Below are 19,392 nucleotides of genomic sequence, written 5' to 3'. Positions count from 1 at the left end.
CGTCTTCCACTATGATATAGCGGGGGACGCTGCTGTGCACTTTCAAGATTAGAATGCGTGCACAACATGCACAAACTCGAAAATAAAATGTTGGACAGCCGTTGTCGCATTCTCTTGGTACAACCCCGTAAGCTACGTCCAGAGGCCCTTGGTATGGGTCCCACCAGCAGCATGTGGTTGATTTTTTTCAACTTTGTAATCAATCACTTTTCAGGTAAAATGTAAATACATTATTAATTGCCCAGTGACCATCGCATGTATGTCATAACAAGCCCACTATTTTTCACACCCTGGTCTCCTCAATAGCTTAAAGAGGGTCTCGGTTCTGGCAGGCTTGGTGCCGAAGGTATCGAAAGAGGGTTTTTGAGCTACAGCCTTCCTCACTGTTGGATCGCGTTACGCGTTAGAACTGGCGGTATTACAGGCCATTCTAGGTCCTCCGCTGTGGCGAGACCTGGCCTGGTGAAAACTGTAAAGGTTACATAACACGCATGGCACAAATGCATTCCAAAGCAGAATGTTGCGCAACCGTCACCCTAGCTCATTTGGTACAGCTCCGTACGTGACGTATGGAACTAAGCAGTTCGAATCACATTTGAGGCATGCAGTAGCCTTTTTCTTATTATTTTATAACTACCCAACAAACACAAAACCGCCTCAAAATGTCCCAAAAAATAGCCCATCGGGACGTTTGGAATCTCGCCACAAGGCGCTAATTTTTCCCGAGCTCATCCAAAAAACGTCCTCACAACTAGCCGTATCCAAAATTTTGTGCGTCCCAGCGAAAACACCAAAAGGTTAATGCTCGATTTTTCGGTTCTGGCTCAATAAAATTATATCTCCTTTTTTATGCAGCCTTCAGGCGTCTAAGCGCACATATGTGACCAAATTTCAGGCACATGCTTACGTTGTAGGCGATGTAGTACATCTGTCCACTCGTATGAATGTATGCTGGCTCGGCCGTACTGAGCTTACCTGCTTACTGGAAATGTGCTAGCATTTTACACACAGAGAAAATATGAATTCAAAAAGTCGCCCGATCCCGCCCATATAACAGGAAACAGGAGCGCAATACAGATGTCATTTCAGTTTACTAGATGCGCTTTTTGCATTTAAATGAATACAAACAGTAGACGTATATGTATGCACCATTTAATGCGCAATGTTCGTAGCACTGCGGCACCATGCAACATACAATAATGGCCACTTTTTCTCTAGTTTGCCCGGGAACATCCTGTTACTACATACATTGCTGTTGACACCATGAGAACACATATTCGGCACCTCACACGGGTTCCCTGTCATCACCTCGCAACACTCCCAATAATTAGGCCGCGTACTGCATTCGCCAAAGTCATTGAAGCCCATCGCGCATACCTTCCATCGGAGTTCACCCCTGCGTCAAGACCGTGCTCATCCTTATGGAGTCTTCGTGAACCTCGGGTTCACTTCTATATTTCTAGCATTACGAAGAAAGCTGATGTATCACTGCCCGCTCTCAAACAACTGACATTAAATCACCTGCATTCTTACCACAGTCACCGCATACATGTTGACACAGATGGATCAGTTCACTCGGCCAGTTCTGCGGGGTCGGTGGTGATACCGGCCAGATCCATCTTCATGAAAGTAAAGACGACCTATCCAACATCTTCAACTGGTGCGGAACTCGCAGCTTTACGGGCCGCGGTTGAGTTCATCAGTCAAGAACCTCCAAATGACTGGACGGTTTTCACCGACTCTAAAGCAGCCATTCAAGCCCTGCAAACTGCGCTACGCCGCGGGTCGCAGGAACAACTTGTTGCTGAGATCCGTCTACTGTACCACGGCACGTCGTATCCAAAGGTCATAACATCATTTTTCAATGGCTGCCAGGACACTGTGGTATTAACGGTAATGACCAGGCCGATGCGGCTACGCGTTCTGCTCACAACGACGGACTTCCAGTGAGGATCCCAATATCAAGACCTGACGCTGCGTGTGGGCTTCGCCCTTTGGCGCCGGAGCTCACACTTTCAGCGTGGAACACGGGAGAGTTGTGCAACCTCCGCCTCAAGGCACTGGACCCTGGACTGCGCCTTCGTCTTCCACGTAACTTAGCACGTCGCGAAGCAACATTGTTATGCCGTTTATGGGTCGGTGTGGCTTTTACCAACCACTATGCTTGCCGGATGGGGTGGCCGACAGTCCTGCCTGTGAAAGCTGTGGCTGTGAGGAGACCATCGCTCATCTTCTCTGTGAGTGCCCTGCATTTGCGAGTGCAATGCATACACTGTGTTGTGCCCTGGACCGCCTCGATTCTCGCCCATTAACAGAGCAAAAGATCCTCGGTCCGTGGCCACAGCAGTCGACTGCCCTCAAGGCATACAAGGCACTCTGCCTACTTGAGAGCGACTGTATTGAGTGACAAATTGTGACAGCGTTGGGCGTGTTATGCCTTTTCCCCCTTCTCTCTTCCTCCTTTTAGTCCCATAATTCCTCTTCCCCAGTGCAGGGTAGCCAACCGGAACCCCTTTCTGGTTAACATCCCTGCCTTTCCCTCCTCCTCTTTATCTATCTATCTATCTATCTATCTATCTATCTATCTATCTATCTATCTATCTATCTATCTATCTATCTATCTATCTATCTATCTATCTATCTATCTATCTATCTATCTATCTATCTATCTATCTATCTACCTATCTATCTATCTATCTATCTATCTATCTATCTATCTATCTATCTATCTATCTATCTATCTATCTATCTATCTATCTATCTATCTATCTATCTATCTATCTATCTATCTATCTATCTATCTATCTATCTATCTATCTATCTATCTATCTATCTATCTATCTATCTATCTATCTATCTATCTATCTATCTATCTATCTATCTATCTATCTATCTATCTATCTATCTATCTATCTATCTATCTATCTATCTATCTATCTATCTATCTATCTATCTATCTATCTATCTATCTATCTATCTATCTATCTATCTATCTATCTATCTATCTATCTTTTCTCTAGCTTTGAGAAATCTGGAAAATGAAACAAGAAAAACTTAATATAGGCTTAAAGTTGATGCACCTTGAGCAAGTATTATAAGGGCTACAAAAGCATATATGCACACGCAAAAGCAACGCATGCAAAGGGCAACTTGGGTGCCAAAATAAAAGACGAGATGGGCGTACGCTGCAGATGTGCGGTTTTCCAGGTCACGGATTTTCTCCAGGTTGACACCTCCCTCTCGCTTTGCCTCTCGCACGAGCCTTATTGCAAGCTTCAGCGACGTGTTATCAAAACAGAAAAAAAATTTAGTTCTACGAGGGGGGAATAAAAAAAAAACATAACCAACATACCTTGACGACGTTGCCAACGGAAACCCAGGGATGAAATAAAAGGCTGCTACAGCTGCAAACTTCAATTCAACGCAGCCTTCTGTCCTGCACCTGCTCACAGCACAGCGAATGCTCAAACATACATGTTACATCCTCGTTACACCCCGTTTTATATTCTTGCGACTAAGTGCGGAGATAAGACTGCTTGGAGCCAGACGGGAAGGGTCTTGGGGTAGCAGCCCTGGCGCGCCGCATCCATGGTACAGCAGACCGCGCGTGCGGCACAATACGGCGTGGGAGGCGAGATCAAGGCACAAGTAATCCGGTGTGTGTGTGTGTGGGGGGGGGGGGGGGGGGTGCACTAGCGACGCGAACACAACACCCACTATACCACCACGACAGGACGGCAATGTAGGTAGAGCAGGTTAATCCATGGGCATTCGCAGCAAGAGTGTGGGGGGCCTCCGAAGGTCCCTCCCGCCTATGACCGCAGTGGACGTCCACGCTGCAATCAACAACACGCCACAGTCGTCGGAGGCGCCAAGGAATGCAGAGTGCGTGCTAGGAGTTGCCCATTGCCTTGAACTCCACCGCCGCTAACGCCGCCTGCAACACTGGCATCATGGAATAGGGCCGTGAAGCTGCGCAAAGGACTTGCGATGCGGTGCCGCTCCATCAGTCCCAAAGGAATTACGTGGGCACGCTGAGGTGCGCGGGAAAGCTGCCGTAATCCGTGCTACGAAGTCCACGACAGCCCAGTGATGATAGCAAGAGCTGCCGCGCGCTGGGGCTTGCGCGCGAGCGGCTAGGGGCTGCGCGAATAAGTGTGCGCAAGATGCCTTCCGTCCAGCGAGGAAGCCGGGCGAGCGACGGAAGGCCATTACTGCACCTCCGCTAGACATCGGCGCAACGAGGATTGCTGGTAGTTGAAGATGCCTGCAGGGACCGCCGCACCGTGTTGAAGTTGAAAACACTATAGAAGACGGGCACGTTGGTGACCGCCGCTGCCGGCGGTGCGATGAAAAGGCAGAACGCCGTCGTCCGGCTGAGTAGCTGAGCCACCGCGCCGTGCGATGGATGTTTGAAGCCGCGATGTAAGAGGTTGAGAAATTGAAAACAAACGGAAGCCGCTGTGAACGTCTCATTTCTTGCTGGCCACCATAACCACACCGCGCAGATCTGAGAATCTACTCCACCTTGATGGATTCCCCTAAGCATTGGACCGAGATTTTAAAAGCGGACAGGAAGGTGGAGATATATCGCGCTAACATTTGTACGGTCGTTAAGGGAAATAACCAGCATAGCTGTCAGTTTGATAACTGTAAGACCAAAAACGCTCACAGACACCACAGATGAGCAAAACTGTTCGCTTGAGGATATCCGTTTGAAATTAATTGCACAAGATAACTCAACGATCAAAATGAAACCTCAGTCGTCGTGGGTGCAAAGCAGGTTCAGTTATTCGAGGAAAAAGAATCGGCCACACAAGTGTCGCAATGCTAGCGCAGTCCCCTCGTCAATAATCGCAATGATCGCGAACTTTGCTCCCTTGATACGTATACCATAACAAACGCCCGATTTGTGTACTCGTGGCTGCTCTGGCAGTCTTGATGCCATACGTACAAAAAGATTGTTTGCTCTGAGAACGTTTTAGAGAGGCCCACCTGTGAATTGTCAATGCGAAAGCATTTATTGTCTCATGGTGGCATGTACAGGACCTCCCATCAGAGCATGCCAGGAGCGCTTTGTGGCTAGTATCATCATCAGCACCTCGGTTTGTTTACAAACATCGCTGCATCATTTCTTCGAACGCGAGGAGGCGAGAACCTTCTGCTTGCCTCTTTTATCTCCCTGTAATTTGTATTCATTACTACGGTAGGGTAGTATTTCGTTTTCCATTTTGCGGCACTTGGAGCAAGCACAAAGGCAGCAAAGGGTTAACTGGCTTAACGGAATTTAAAACTCGCGCTTGAATCTTTACCGAAAGCACGCTGCGATGTTAGCACTTATACCATCGTTCATACGCATAAACATTGCATGTGAATGTAACGTTCTGGATATCCAGGGTGGCTTAAGAAGTTGATTTTATCCCCCCCAAAAATCTATTATAAATCTTTACAGTTGTTAAGCCTTCTGTGGCCGGTTTCTGTTGTAGTCACCTGGCAACAATGGCAAATGCTCCGCGCCGCTTCGCGCGGTTTTCTCAGCTGCTGGCTGTCAGCATAGAAAAACATGGATGTCAGAGCTCTTCGCGCGAGTTGAAATTGTTTCAACTGTGTTACTACTGAATCTTGACCGCCACCGCCAGACATGGGAGGCGCGTACGACCTTCTCACCCTCATTCGCAACCTGCGTTCGAACAAAGTCACGGATCGCAAAGTACGTGCTCGTGTTTTGTGAAGGGAAGCGTTGCGGCTCTGCTCTCGCCGCGCGTGTTCTGGGAGTGGAAGTTCAATACCACTGATAATTTGAGCGCCCGTTCACTGCCAGTTTAATGTATGTTCTTTCCAAAATGTATTCATCACGCGAACAACAGCAGTTGTTCGCATGTCATGCGATATTTTTTTCCGTAGGGAGGCATCGCTTGTGATCTGTGCGAGTTTTAAATCTGCGGTTGTCCAAACGAAGAACGTTTGCGAATTTTTTGGTTTCTTTCGCTGTGTGTTTGAACTGGTGTATAGTTTGTAGTCGGCATCACTTATCTTTACAGAGCCTGACACCGTCAAAAAAATTTGACTGTTGAATACCGTTGAACCCCAAGATAGCGAACGTCATTGTATGCGTCATTCTGCACCACCGCTTAACAGTTCGAAAGTTTTTAACTCGAATATTCGAACTAGCGCATGGCTGTTAACTGCCTTAGCAATTTGAGGGGCTCATTTTAGGTTGCTGCTTGGACCAAGTGGAACTGGTGGTCTTATTTACCCAAGGTCCTACTTAGCCCTGCTGTGCTGCCCTTAATTGTGCCCGATGGACCGGGGCCACGGAATAAAATATCAAACTTTGCATACCATAGGAAGCTAAAGGAAAAAGGACAACTGCGAGACAGAAAAGTGTGAAAGAAAAGGATGCAGTCGGGCACCACTCACACCTTACTTCTTTGGCTCTCAAAAGTGCATAATTCTGGCATCGTAGGACACTACAGGCGAACAAAATTCTTTTTGCCTGCTGACAGCAGGGGAAGTCCTTTATTTTACATGTGCTGGGCATTTTATTTCTCTCAACTGTGCTTTTGGCTTGGAACTAGCTCTGAATCCGTACATTTTTAAAAAGCTGCAACACCATAAAATAGAACTTATACAAGGGCAGCATAGAGTTCAGTGGAATGATAAGCATGGGATATGTGCTGGAGTAGCATGGCCACTTCTGGCTCAAAACACAAGTTACTTGAAGTAGTTGGAAGAAGCCTTTGTCCTTTGGCGAGCTCGAACTGGCTGGTAATGATGATTTTGGAGATGCTAAAAGAGTTTATTTTATTAGGCTTCCGAATATTTGCTAATGTTTCCCCTACCCTGAGTGGCTCCATAACTGTTGCTTCTAAGTATGTAGCCGCTGTGATGGTTCCGTAGTTATAGTGCTCGGCTGCTGACCCGAAAGACCCTGGATCGATCCCAGCCGCGGTGTTCGCATCTCGATGAGGGCAAAATGCTAGAGGCGCGTGTGGAGTGTGATCTCTACACGCGCCATGTATGTGGTTCTGAATTTATTTAGCATTCATAAACGAATACCTCGTTATGATCCATGTATACTAATGTCTTGCACATGATTACAATGAGGAAGACACACAATGAAAAATTAGGTGTCTATACTTGTTTAATTTGTGCGGGATGGCAAATTTGTGAAATAAAAAAAAATTTGAAAGCATGTGTGCCGATTTCCGCGTATATACACAACGACCTTTATGTCATTTTCAGTTTGCTGCTAAACAAGAAATGAATGTTGACCTGAAGGTACTGGGGTTCAGGTTAAGCAAAAGCTGTAAAAACTTTTGCACGTACTGCAGTTATTGAACGACTAAACTGAGAGGTTAGAGTACATCAAACGTTTATTGTGCACATTGGGGAAAGCAGCAGTGCTAGCCTGCAGAAGCTTATGTGTGTGGTATGACAACGGACTTTCGTTATTTCAAACAGCTGGTTTATTCGAACTGAGGTATTGGTCCCATCAACATCATGTCTAGCTCTCGTTGACTTGAGCGCCGCATATTTCCGACAGATTAATTTTTTTGTTGGTCTGTTGATTGCGTTTTCGTAAATCAGCTATATTTAAGTGTTATTTGCTGCGAAACACATAATGATTGTCATTGTGTCTCACAATTATATGCATGACTGTCTTTTAATTGATGTTTACTGTGAGTAAGGGTAACGTGGGTAGCATCCTCTGCAGGCAGATCCAGTCATTCTGTTGAGGCCTGTAAAAAGAGTGCTTACAGAGATTGCTGGAAAGATGGCTACTAGTTTAAGTCTTGTTCTAGCATGAATGCCATTTAATTTATGGTGGACTCTCTCTGACCAAGTTATGTGTTTTGATTCAGAGGGCAGTCGCTGGCTTGAAGACTGCCTTGCAAAACCAGAGCGTCCTGATCTCCATTGACCAGAACACTTTGAAGAAGTCCAACCAGACCTGGGACATCATCACTATCAACATCACCAAGACCATCGAGTTGGTAGGAAATATTTATGCACTCATGGAACGGAATCATAACACTTGCTGATCCTGAATCATATACAAGGCGTGTCCGGCAGTTTTCAGGCGTTCCCTCTGGGGCAAATATTTCATATTCTGTATTTGCTGGAACTTCAATAAAAACAAAAAGAAAAACATAACCTTTTGCTTGCATTTAGTATACTAATTGCATTGAGTTGACTTAGAAAAAGGATAGTAAGTGTTGATGTTTGTATGTTCTTGTTGTTAACAGCGTTCAGAAAAATTGGTGCCGGGACTGCATATACGTTACTTGGTGCCCGGATTGTTTCACGCAGAAATTTTTGTAAATTTGCTCTACAAATTCTTATCAGTATGACATGAAAACTTGACCAGCACATATTTTGGATAGAGTTGGGGAGTGCCTTGTTTGTTGCTGCTTCGTTAAGTTAATCCGCTCCAGCTTTTAACGTTTAGCCTGGCTGTGAAGCTGGAATGGCAGCGAGTGTACAGGCAGCTTTCATATTAAAGTTTTATGTCCCTCATTAGACCTCAAACTTAATTGTGACATCAAAACTACCTTTTCGCTGCTGAAACCGAAACCGCTGCTAGAAATTAATCACCCAGTGCAGACAAACTCCATGTAGTGATCCATTTCTAATGTATTACATGTCATTCCATAGAAAAAACATGCTGGAAAATTTGAGGCTTTTAATTACTTTTAGCAGTAACTTAGTATGATTCAAGTGCTTTTACATGCCAGTATTTTGTTCTCTCGTGTACAGTATGGCGTGGCTCGAACTTGCTCAATTTCTTTTTTAAGAACTTAAGCAAGCCTATTAAGAAGAAACAGAAGTGCCCTAAGTACCCCTACTATATGAGTGCAGGATTTTGAAGTTGATCTTTTTCTTCCCTAGTTAGGCACCAGTTGCTTAATGCCTAACTGTTGGTTGCACAACAGGAACTAAAACTAACTTCAGGGAAAATTGATCTCATCTTTTTTATTTTGTTTTTCGTGTCGGAGGTAGCAAGCAAGAGCTGAGTGTTGAAAGTGCCGGCTAAACCAGAAAACACCGCCATTGTCTTCTTTTTTTGTTTTCCCAGGTGTTAGTGTGCATCTTTGGCCAGACATTGGGGCAGAAGCGCGTGATATGGGTGCACCTGTGGAGCTTAGTTTTCTCAAACTTCGATGTTGTGGGACAACATGATGACCTCTGATGAAAGCTCTCGGCAGATGCTTGCTCTTTTGGTAGGGCTATGGAGTGCAGCGCTGCTTATTCTGAGCAGTGCTAACAAAGTTAATTGTTGGTAAACATAGCTACAGCTGTACTGGAGTGGTGGCTGCATGCACATTGTACGGCCTCTGCACTAGGGATAGTTCCTGTCTGCTGCTGCCGAACGAATGTGGCACTCTTGCCATACCCTTTTTCACAGGCAGACTGGTCGCTCACGTGCGGAGTGCCTAGGTGCTCTTGCTTTGCAATGGCTTTTGATGTGTTCTAAATTAGCTTGAGAATATGCAGGCTCATATGCATTCACTTTGTTGCGAGTTTTTGAATCCTTTGCAGGCAGGGATATGGCAACAATAATGTTTATTCTCTCTAATGAGATGTATCAAATTTGAGGAGTGCACGGAACACCATGTGATCATTTCTGCAGTGCTGAAATTAGAGCCACACAAAATATAAAGAACAATGTGGTCACAAAGAAAGACAGTTTTTCTGCATTTTAACGTTGCTCCAGTCAGATTCAGAGCAGCAAGCTACTAGTACACGGTGATGCTTACGGTGCGGACAAAGAGAATGGGGTACTGCAATAATGATATCACAGTGCAAGCTAGCAGTTTACAAAAGACAAAAACATGCGGGGTTTTTCAACTGTTGCCTAATTATCATCTGAATCTCTTTTAGGGGAATACTTTTAGAGGAATCAGGAATCGTACATATGCCATAAATTGAATATATGTGGAGAGCAAAGAAAGTACTCTTCATATTTTGCACAGTTCCTAATTGAAATAATCTAACTGCATTCAATTTTTAAGAAATTTGTCGATGCTATTATTCTGGGTTGTCGATGTAGCATAAAACTTGTGCCTGTCCCCTGCATTTCAAGCCACATTCCGTGTCCTGTACTCCTAATACTTGCATGAAACAGGAGGCCGATCTCTCTTTTATGTAGTTTTTAACGCCTGGAATTTCAACGAAAATATATCAGCTCATTCATAATGTAGTACTGCAACCCTCCGCCTTTTGTTTTACTTTTTTTTCAGGACACTGCCTCTCACAAACAAGCATGCGAAGGCATAGCGCCAGGTTCACTGCACCCACCGCCACAGCAGCGAGTGGTGCAGAAGAGATGGGGTTGATGCACCCCTAGAGGCAGCAGAGATCGTAATTCACTTAGGGAAGCTCCCATTGTGTCCGCGGCTAGTGTTTAAACTGTAGCAAAGTGTACGCTGCCACTCGTCTAGCCATGGCATTGCAGAGAATTTTCTGGAATATAAGAATGTTTGTATCACATGCGTCCATAATGCCGCCAATATTTGCAGTGTTTGTTCGTTTTTCAAATCTGCCGCGACACCACCTTATCGCTTTGTTTGCGACGCAAGACGCGACTAGATTTATCTCGATTGATCGCAGCCAGGCAAAGCTGATTCTACGTTGTTCCGGAATGTTCTAGTAACTTTGCGGCCTTTATCTCGAATGTTCGCTATCAGCTTTAAATTGAGCACGGCCGACAGCGGCGGGCATTCTGTTCGACGACCGCCGAGCACGCTTGTCGCTTCGCCGCCGCCGAGTGATTCAGTCCATTTTGGGTGCAAGTCAGCCCAATAAACAGTTCTTTTAGAAGATCCTTTCGTCCGTCTTCATCGCTGCTTCGACTGCCGTCACCACTACGTGACATCTGGTGGAGGTGCTGGGTAGCCTTCCATGTTCCGGACGCCCCCTTCAAGTCGTGAAGCCAGCCCTGAGCGCTTCGCACCCGAGGAAGAGCCAGCAGCTCAGCGCGCCAGCCGACGTCTCCAGGGAGAGGAGCCTGAGTTCGGGAAACTGCCGGACCGCACAAGACAGCGAAAAGACGCGGCTACGAGCACCGCAACCTCGCCGAAGATGTCGACACCGATCATGCTGCAGCAGCCGCGGGTGCCGCCAACTTTCAATGGATCCCTAGGCGAAGACCCTGAAGAATGGTTGGATCAATTTGAGCGCGTGGCGTCATTCAACAAGTGGGATGATGCGGCAAAGATTGGACACGTTTTTTTCTCATTGGATGGCTCCGCACGCACGTGGTACGAAAACTACGAGTCGTCCCTTACGACATGGGAGCTATTCAAGAGAGAACTATTGAAGGTATTTACCAGTGTCGTGAGGAAAGAAAGAGCCGAACGACTCCTCGAGTCCAGGATCCAGCTTCCGAATGAGCCCGTCCGCAGCTACGTCGAGGAGATGAAGCGCCTATTTCGCCGCGCCGATCCCGGGATGACCGAGGAAAAGAAAGTTCAGTTCTTAATGCGCGGCGTAAAAGAACAACTCTTTGGCAGCCTCGTCCGTCAGCCGCCAAAAACGGTCGAGGAATTCATGCAGGAAGCCTGCACGATTGAGAAGACCCTCGACGTCCGAGCTCGGCAGTACAACCGCCCTTCCTCTGCCTATGCAATCCGTTCGGACACGCCGGCCACCACCAGCGACAGCTTGCGGGACGTTATCCGCGAAATCGTCCGAGAGGAGCTACGCCGATTACTGCCATCCTCCCCACAGCCACAAGCATCGACTCTGCTGGACGTGGTACGGGAAGAAGTGCAACAGGCACTTGGCACCCCGACGGCCACAGAACCCCAGGCCATGACCTACGCCGCTGCAGTAAGGACTGCTCAGCCCCAACGACAACCCCCACGTCCTCCCCGAAATGAGCCACTTGGTCCACAACGCCGCCTCCCAGCCCCCGCCCGCCCAGCCTATGACCGACCCTCAAGCCCCAGGAAATGCGACGCCTGGAGGACTTCCGACAACCGGCCGTTGTGCTTCCATTGCGGTGAGGCCGGCCATATTCTTCGTCACTGCCCGTACCGACGTATCGGTCTTCGAGGATTTGCCGTTAACGCCCCACGACCACGCTTCGGACAACGTCCGCATGAAATCGACGAGTACCTGCGTCGAGAAGAGTACACGCCGAACCGCTTTTCGCGCTCACCATCGCCGTCAACCTCGCGCTTTGCGTCGCCACGCCGCAGCTACGCAGCCGCGGTACGAGGAAGGTCGCCCAGCCCCCGTAGGGGAAACTAAAGGCAGCAACCTCTGGAGGTGAGGTTGCTCACGAGCTAAACGCCGAAGATCCTCCACCGACCACGCCCCATGAAGACGCTGCACCCGCGACGCCGCATGAAGAACCGACACTCGCTGCACCGACGCCGCACACAATGAGAACCACGATGCAAGCTACCTTGAAATCGATGCCGCCACCCAGAGGAGCTTCGACCACACTCCCAACCCGTGACTCGCATACGCGACGAAGCCGTGACCCGACGCCGAGAGCGACATGCAATGCAAGACCCAGGACCTCCGACCTAGAAGTGACTATCGACGGCCGGAAAGTTACCGCTCTAGTCGACACAGGAGCCGATTACTCGGTGATGAATGGAACATTCGCTGCGCAGCTCAGAAAAGTCACAACGGCTTGGGACGGCCCAATCGCGGGGGGGGGGGGGGGGGGGGGGATACGCCTCAGGACGATGCACAGCGGGGTGCTGTCAACAAAGGACATACTATCTGAGACCTTAGAGCTTTATTGTGCTACCGCAATGCTCCCGCGAAGTGATCTTGGGTATGGATTTCCTTAATGAGCATCAGGCGATCATCGACCTGCGATCCAAGCTGATCACGCTTTCGACGGACGAAGCCATCGCTTCGATGAAAACTCGGGAAAATCACGTTGCCCTAAGTGTCCTGGAGGAAGAAGTGAGCGTCCCACCCCGTTCAAGCGTTATCGTGACCGTAGGCGCCACGAAAGCCATAAACACTGAAGCCATCATCGAGGGGAACATGCAGTTGCTACTAGACCGAGGAATCAGCATCGCAAGAGGCATCGCACATTTCCGCAATGGCCAGGCCGAAGTACTGCTGACTAACTTCAGCGAAGAATTCCGGCATATTAACAGAGGAACGACGATTGCTTTCTACGACGAAATATCTGACGTACGAGATTCCTTCGCCCTCTCCGACCCCTCGGCAGAAGATCCGCCTGACCAAGAGAACTCGCCCACTTTCGACATCAACCCAGCCCTGCACCGGAACAGACAAGACCAGATCCGCAATCTGCTTCAAAACTACAGTGAGTGCTTTTCGACATCGCCGAAGGTGCGACAGACGCCAATTGCCAAGCATCGCATTATAACAGACCAACACGTACGACCTCTCCGTCAAAGCCCCTACCGTGTGTCTCCACGAGAACGACAAGCCATCCGGGACCAAGTCGAGGAAATGCTTCGCGACGACGTCATCCAGCCCTCAAACAGCCCATGGGCGGCACCGGTTGTTCTAGTGAGAAAGAAAGACGGCGCACTTCGATTCTGCGTGGATTACCGCCGCTTGAACAACATAACAAAGAAGGACGTCTACCCCCTCCCCCGCATCGACGACACACTGGACCGCCTCTGCAACGCCAAATATTTCTCATCGATGGACCTCAAGAGCGGCTACTGGCAAATTGAGGTCGACGAAAGAGATCGCGAGAAGACAGCATTCATAACTCCGGATGGGCTGTTTGAGTTCAAGGTGATGCCATTTGGTCTCTGTTCCGCACCAGCGACATTTCAGCGAGTAATGGATACAGTGCTGGCAGGCCTGAAGTGGAAAATTTGTCTGGTATATTTAGATGACGTCGTTGTCTTCGCCTCGAACTTTGAAGAGCACCTCAAAAGACTTCGAACAGTACTAGACGCAATCAAGTCGTCTGGCCTAACCTTGAAAGCAGAGAAATGCCACTTTGCCTACGAAGAGCTGCTGTTTCTAGGCCACATCGTTAGCAAGGAAGGAGTACGCCCAGACCCGCAGAAAACAGCTGCTATTGAACAGTTTCAACCGCCGGCCGATAAGAAAGCAGTGCGCAGATTTCTCGGACTATGCGCATATTACCGACGATTTGTGAAAAACTTTTCGCGCATCGCCGAGCCCCTGACCCAACTGACGAAGGCAGACGTGCCGTTTAAATGGGAAGCGCCGCAAGCAGAAGCCTTCAAGGAACTTCAGCGTCGTTTACAGTCCCCACCGATCCTTGCGCATTTTGATGAAAACGCCGATACTGAAGTTCATACCGACGCAAGCAGCGTGGGACTAGGCGCCGTTCTCGTTCAAAAAAGTGACGGGCTGGAGAAGGTCATCGCATACGCTAGCCGTTCCCTTTCCAAGGCCGAGGCTAACTATTCGACCACTGAGAAGGAGTGCCTTGCCATCATCTGGGCTGCGTCGAAATTCCGCCCCTACCTCTACGGACGGCCGTTCAAGGTGGTCAGCGACCACCACGCGCTCTGCTGGCTTGCCAATTTGAAGGATCCCTCTGGCCGACTCGCTCGATGGAGTCTGCGTCTCCAGGAGTTTGACGTCACCGTCGTTTACAAGTCCGGACGCAAGCACACTGACGCCGATTGCCTCTCACGAGCCCCTGTAGATGCACCGCCGCTGGACGACGATGAGGACGCCTTCCTGGGACCCATCAGCGCAAGTTCTTTTGCTCAGCAGCAACGCTCGGACCCCAACCTAAAAGGCCTCATCGAGTACCTGGAAGGCAAGGTTTCTTCACCCCCCGCTTCATTCAAGCGGGGACTGTCTTCTTTCTGTGTGCAGAATGAGGTCCTTGTGAAGAAGAACTTTACAGTGAACAAAACAGCCTACCTCCTTGTTGTACCTACTTGTCTCCGCGAAGAAGTTCTACAGGCTTCACACGACGAGCCGACAGCTGGACATCTCGGGTTTACTCGCACCCTCCGCCGCATTCAAGACAAGTATTACTGGCCCCGACTGTCTGCCGATGTCGCACACTATGTGAAAACATGCCGAGATTGTCAGCGACGAAAGACTCCTCCCACACGACCAGCAGGATTTCTGAACCCCATTGAACCTCCCTCAAGACCCTTTCAGCAGATTGGCATGGACTTGCTTGGCCCTTTTCCAACGTCAACATCTGGAAATAAGTGGATCATCATAGCGACCGACTACCTGACCCGCTACGCCGAGGCGAAAGCCCTACCGAACGGAACAGCAGCAGAAGTGGCCAAATTTTTCGTGGAGTGCATTCTTCTTCGACACGGCGCCCCCGATGTGCTCATCACGGACAGAGGAACAGCATTTACGGCGGAACTCACGCAAGCCATCCTGCGCTACAGCCAAACCAGCCACCGGAGGACAACTGCATACCATCCGCAGACCAACGGACTGACCGAGCGCCTGAACAAAACCATCGCCGATATGCTCGCTATGTATGTCGATGCCGAACATAAAACCTGGGATGTCATCCTGCCTTATGTCGTCTTCGCCTACAACACCGCAGTGCAGGAGACCACCCAGATGACGCCTTTTAGGCTCGTCCATGGCAGGGAGGCCACGACCACGCTAGACGCCATGCTGCCCAACGTTACAGAAGAAGAGAACGTCGACGTTGCCGCCTACCTTCAACGCGCAGAAGAAGCTCGAAGGCTTGCCCGATTACGGATCAAAGATCAGCAGCGGTCCGACGCCAGACGCTACAACCTAAGAAGACGCAACGCGGAATACAAGCCAGGAGACCAAGTCTGGGTGTGGACGCCCATTCGCCGCCGTGGATTGAGTGAAAAGCTTTTGCGCCGCTATTTCGGCCCGTACAAGGTTCTTCGTCGGCTGGGTGAACTGGATTATGAGGTCATCCCTGACGCAATGACTGCATCCCAGCGACGCCGCGTACGACCAGAAGTCGTCCATGTAGTCCGTCTGAAGCCGTATTATGCCCGCTAAAGGCCGCTGCATTTCCATGCTCTATTTTCGCAAGATCTGTTTTTTTTTCTTACTAGTCGCATTATTTGTTTTAATGCATCGGGTCGATGCTTCTTTGAGAGGGGAGTAATGCCGCCAATATTTGCAGTGTTTGTTCGTTTTTCAAATCTGCCGCGACACCACCTTATCGCTTTGTTTGCGACGCAAGACGCGACTAGATTTATCTCGATTGATCGCAGCCAGGCAAAGCTGATTCTACGTTGTTCCGGAATGTTCTAGTAACTTTGCGGCCTTTATCTCGAATGTTCGCTATCAGCTTTAAATTGAGCACGGCCGACAGCGGCGGGCATTCTGTTCGACGACCGCCGAGCACGCTTGTCGCTTCGCCGCCGCCGAGTGATTCAGTCCATTTTGGGTGCAAGTCAGCCCAATAAACAGTTCTTTTAGAAGATCCTTTCGTCCGTCTTCATCGCTGCTTCGACTGCCGTCACCACTACGTGACAATATGTTTGCATTTACTGATAGCTGCGATATTAAAGGGAACACGCTGTCTACATTCAAGCAGTGACTGCTCCATAGGCATGAAGGAACAGCACATTTTGGAGTGAAAGCTCCACTTCTCGTGCACAAACCCTAAAGGTCATGTTATGGTGGAGATATGACCTTGAAGTGGCCTCAGTTAATAAAGAAACAGAAGAAAATTGTGGTGTAGGTGGGAGTCAACCGGGGCCGCCGGCATTTGAGACGGGGACGCATCCACTTCGCATGACTGTACGACTCTTGGAAGTGAATGATGACACATCTAGTGAATGCACAGATGTCTAAGAAAAGTATCTTTGAGATATGTGCATAAATAATTTAATTATGAGCGTGTAAATTACAGATATAACAATTAAGCGAGTAGCAAAGTACGTTTCAGGTGAATTTTTTTCGTTTCATGGTGTGTAGTCGTAACGCCATCATGCGGCAACCACTGAAACTCCAACACGCAATGTACGGCGATGGCCCAGCAGATGGCAATGTCTAGTAAATGCACAGGTGTCTTAGAAATGTATCTTTGAGTTCTGTACTGAAGTGTTCATGAATGATTTAATTACAAGCGAGTAAATTACAGATTTTTTAATTAAGCGAGTAGCGAAGTTGTCAGGAACACACTCAGCATTATATGCGCCAAGCTGTGTCTAGTTGCCCGATACACCACAGCTTTCGCTTTCTAGCCAGGTTCAACAGTAGTTAAACCACAGATAATTTTTTTTTATTCAATCTAAATGCATTTCCTCTAAATGCAAATAATGCTGCTGAGGCATTTTCAGCTTGAGAGCAGAAGTAACAATAGAATTCATTCTCGCATGCAGACTGGCTGTTCCCTTTCACAATGGAGCTTTGTGTAGTTTTACATTGTTTTTTTTTGTATGACATTCACAGTTCGCGCTGGCTTTTTATTGCATTGAGGTTTGCTTGAACTCAGGAAGTGCCAAATCTTTCTGTCAACAGGAACTTGAGAAGTTTGCTGATAGCACAAGGAAGAAGTCGTCGGCCGTGCCCGCGGCTGGGACTGATCTTCTGGCCGTTGTCAGTCTACTTCGAACTGTGGTTCAGTCTGCAAACAGGAGTGAGTGCATGTTTTCCTTAGCTTTCCTTGTTCCTCACATGTTTTCTAGGGCCAGCTAGCATGCTTTGGGGCCGAGCTTTCTTCAGTACCAGCTTTGCCACCCCAGCTGTAGATAGAGACTCGTGCACAGCTGCAGGTTGCAGGTCTGTGCATGTCATTATTCACAACTCCTATCTGAGATTGGAAGATTCCATAAGGTAGAGAAGGTCGGAAAAATGAGTGAAATACAGGTGCTGTCGCCATCACTGGAATGTCTTGGCAAGCACACTGCAGTGACATGAAGGCAGTTTTCTGCATACAAATCCGTGTGGCTAGTCTGGATTGCCATTAGCTTATGAGCATTGATCCATGTCATCACAACTTTGAATTGTGTGACGGGAAGCATTTTAAATCCATATTTCGGAGCAATAAATGTGTTTGCTGTATACATGTCTCACATACATACAAATGCTGAAATTGCACTCAGAATGACTACAAATTGAATGAAATTCCTTTCAAGCTAATTTAACTACTGATTGTGTTGGAAAAAGGAGCACATGTTTGGATGAATGTCTTAGTAAAAAGACCCGAAATGTGGTATGTGTTCGTTCCTCAGTCTTTTTGGCATATAAGAAATCTTGCTTTCCGTTAGAGTTTGAAATTTGTATCAAGAAGTTTTATGAGGCAGTTGACTGATGAAAAAGGCTGAAAAACAAATTGTTAAGTTCCCCCCCCCCCCACCAAATTGATCCACGTCGAACTGTACACCCATGTTTGTAGAAACTCGCAAAACACCAAGGGGACCTATTAGTGCAAGGTAAGAACATTATTAGTGATTTGTTTGATAGCTTGGTAATATTCAGCATGTAAAAATATGGTACTTAGGTGCACTGTTGTCTGTTTGCCGGCTCTTGAAGCAAGTGGAAACAAGTGTAAAGGGTTAATGGGACATGTGTATCTGTGAAGTGTTAATTTCTTTCCTCCAGTATAGCCCCCTAATCATGAGAGACCTTGCATCTTGCCCCTGTCTCCTGTGCAGGGCAGCCACTGCTGAACCCACGCAAAGTGGTGGACCACATCCAGCGGGTCTTGGCAGAAGGTCGCCACTCACAGCTGCTGCATGGCCAGTACACAAGCATCCTGCAGCTGCTGCTCACCACCACCAGCTGGCAAGTGGCACTTGCAGATGCTGCCTACAACGGTGGGTGCCTCTACTTGCATGCTGGGTTGACTATACTCCACCTCAGTAGTTTCTTGCAGCACTGCCAAAGCAACGATGAGTGCAGAGGCGACATTCTGATGCTGCAAAATGTAGTTCCAGTTCAAAGTGGGCTTATGGGATAGCGTACGCTAAATAAATAGTGCACAACTTAGTGTACATGTGCCACACTTTATTCCCAACCGAGTCTTGCTGTTTCCATCGCGTTACATATGCCGTTTCTCGAGTTTAGCGTGCGTAGCTCTTTTTATGCGAAAGTATAATTTCCAAAATGGCACCATCCTTCAAAGCAAGACTCCTTGCTTTGGACTGGATTCATTGTTACTGTGGTTTTGAGTATGTTCTCTGGCCATAAATAAAGTACCGGGCTTTTGCTTCATCTCATTTCGCCTATAACAAAACATATGAGCGATAAATTAGCTTAATTTTTTATTTGCAGTAACAATTCTGCCGCTTCTAGGCCTGAAGGAGAGTGTCGGTTTGTTGGCAAAAATTGTCCAGATCCTAACAACCAGATGGTGTTGATATGCTTGGGTATCGGGACCGAGGTCTTCACCGCATGACGATGAACTCTGCAGACGACGAAGGGAAGCCTGCACGAGGGTTGGTAAACTTGAAGGTTTATTTACATATTTACAAGAGAAGC

At 48.0% G+C, this 19,392-nt stretch overlaps 1 protein-coding gene across 1 annotated transcript in view; it reads left to right on the top strand.

Moving 5' to 3' along the window:
* Positions 1–5,525: 5,525 nt before the first annotated feature.
* The window catches only part of tefu (Serine/threonine-protein kinase tefu), a 192,362-nt gene continuing 178,495 nt past the window's right edge, over positions 5,526–19,392 (top strand). The window contains 4 exon segments of the mRNA XM_077642331.1: positions 5,526–5,710; positions 7,866–7,997; positions 17,431–17,548; positions 18,567–18,728. Coding sequence (XP_077498457.1) covers positions 5,642–5,710; positions 7,866–7,997; positions 17,431–17,548; positions 18,567–18,728 — 481 coding nt within the window. The 5' untranslated portion in view covers positions 5,526–5,641.

The sequence above is a fragment of the Amblyomma americanum genome, chromosome 11 (assembly GCF_052857255.1).
Source record: "Amblyomma americanum isolate KBUSLIRL-KWMA chromosome 11, ASM5285725v1, whole genome shotgun sequence".
Classification (NCBI taxonomy): Eukaryota; Metazoa; Arthropoda; class Arachnida; order Ixodida; family Ixodidae; genus Amblyomma; species Amblyomma americanum.
Note: the sequence above shows the minus strand (reverse complement) of the source record. Positions and strands in the feature narration are given on the sequence as shown.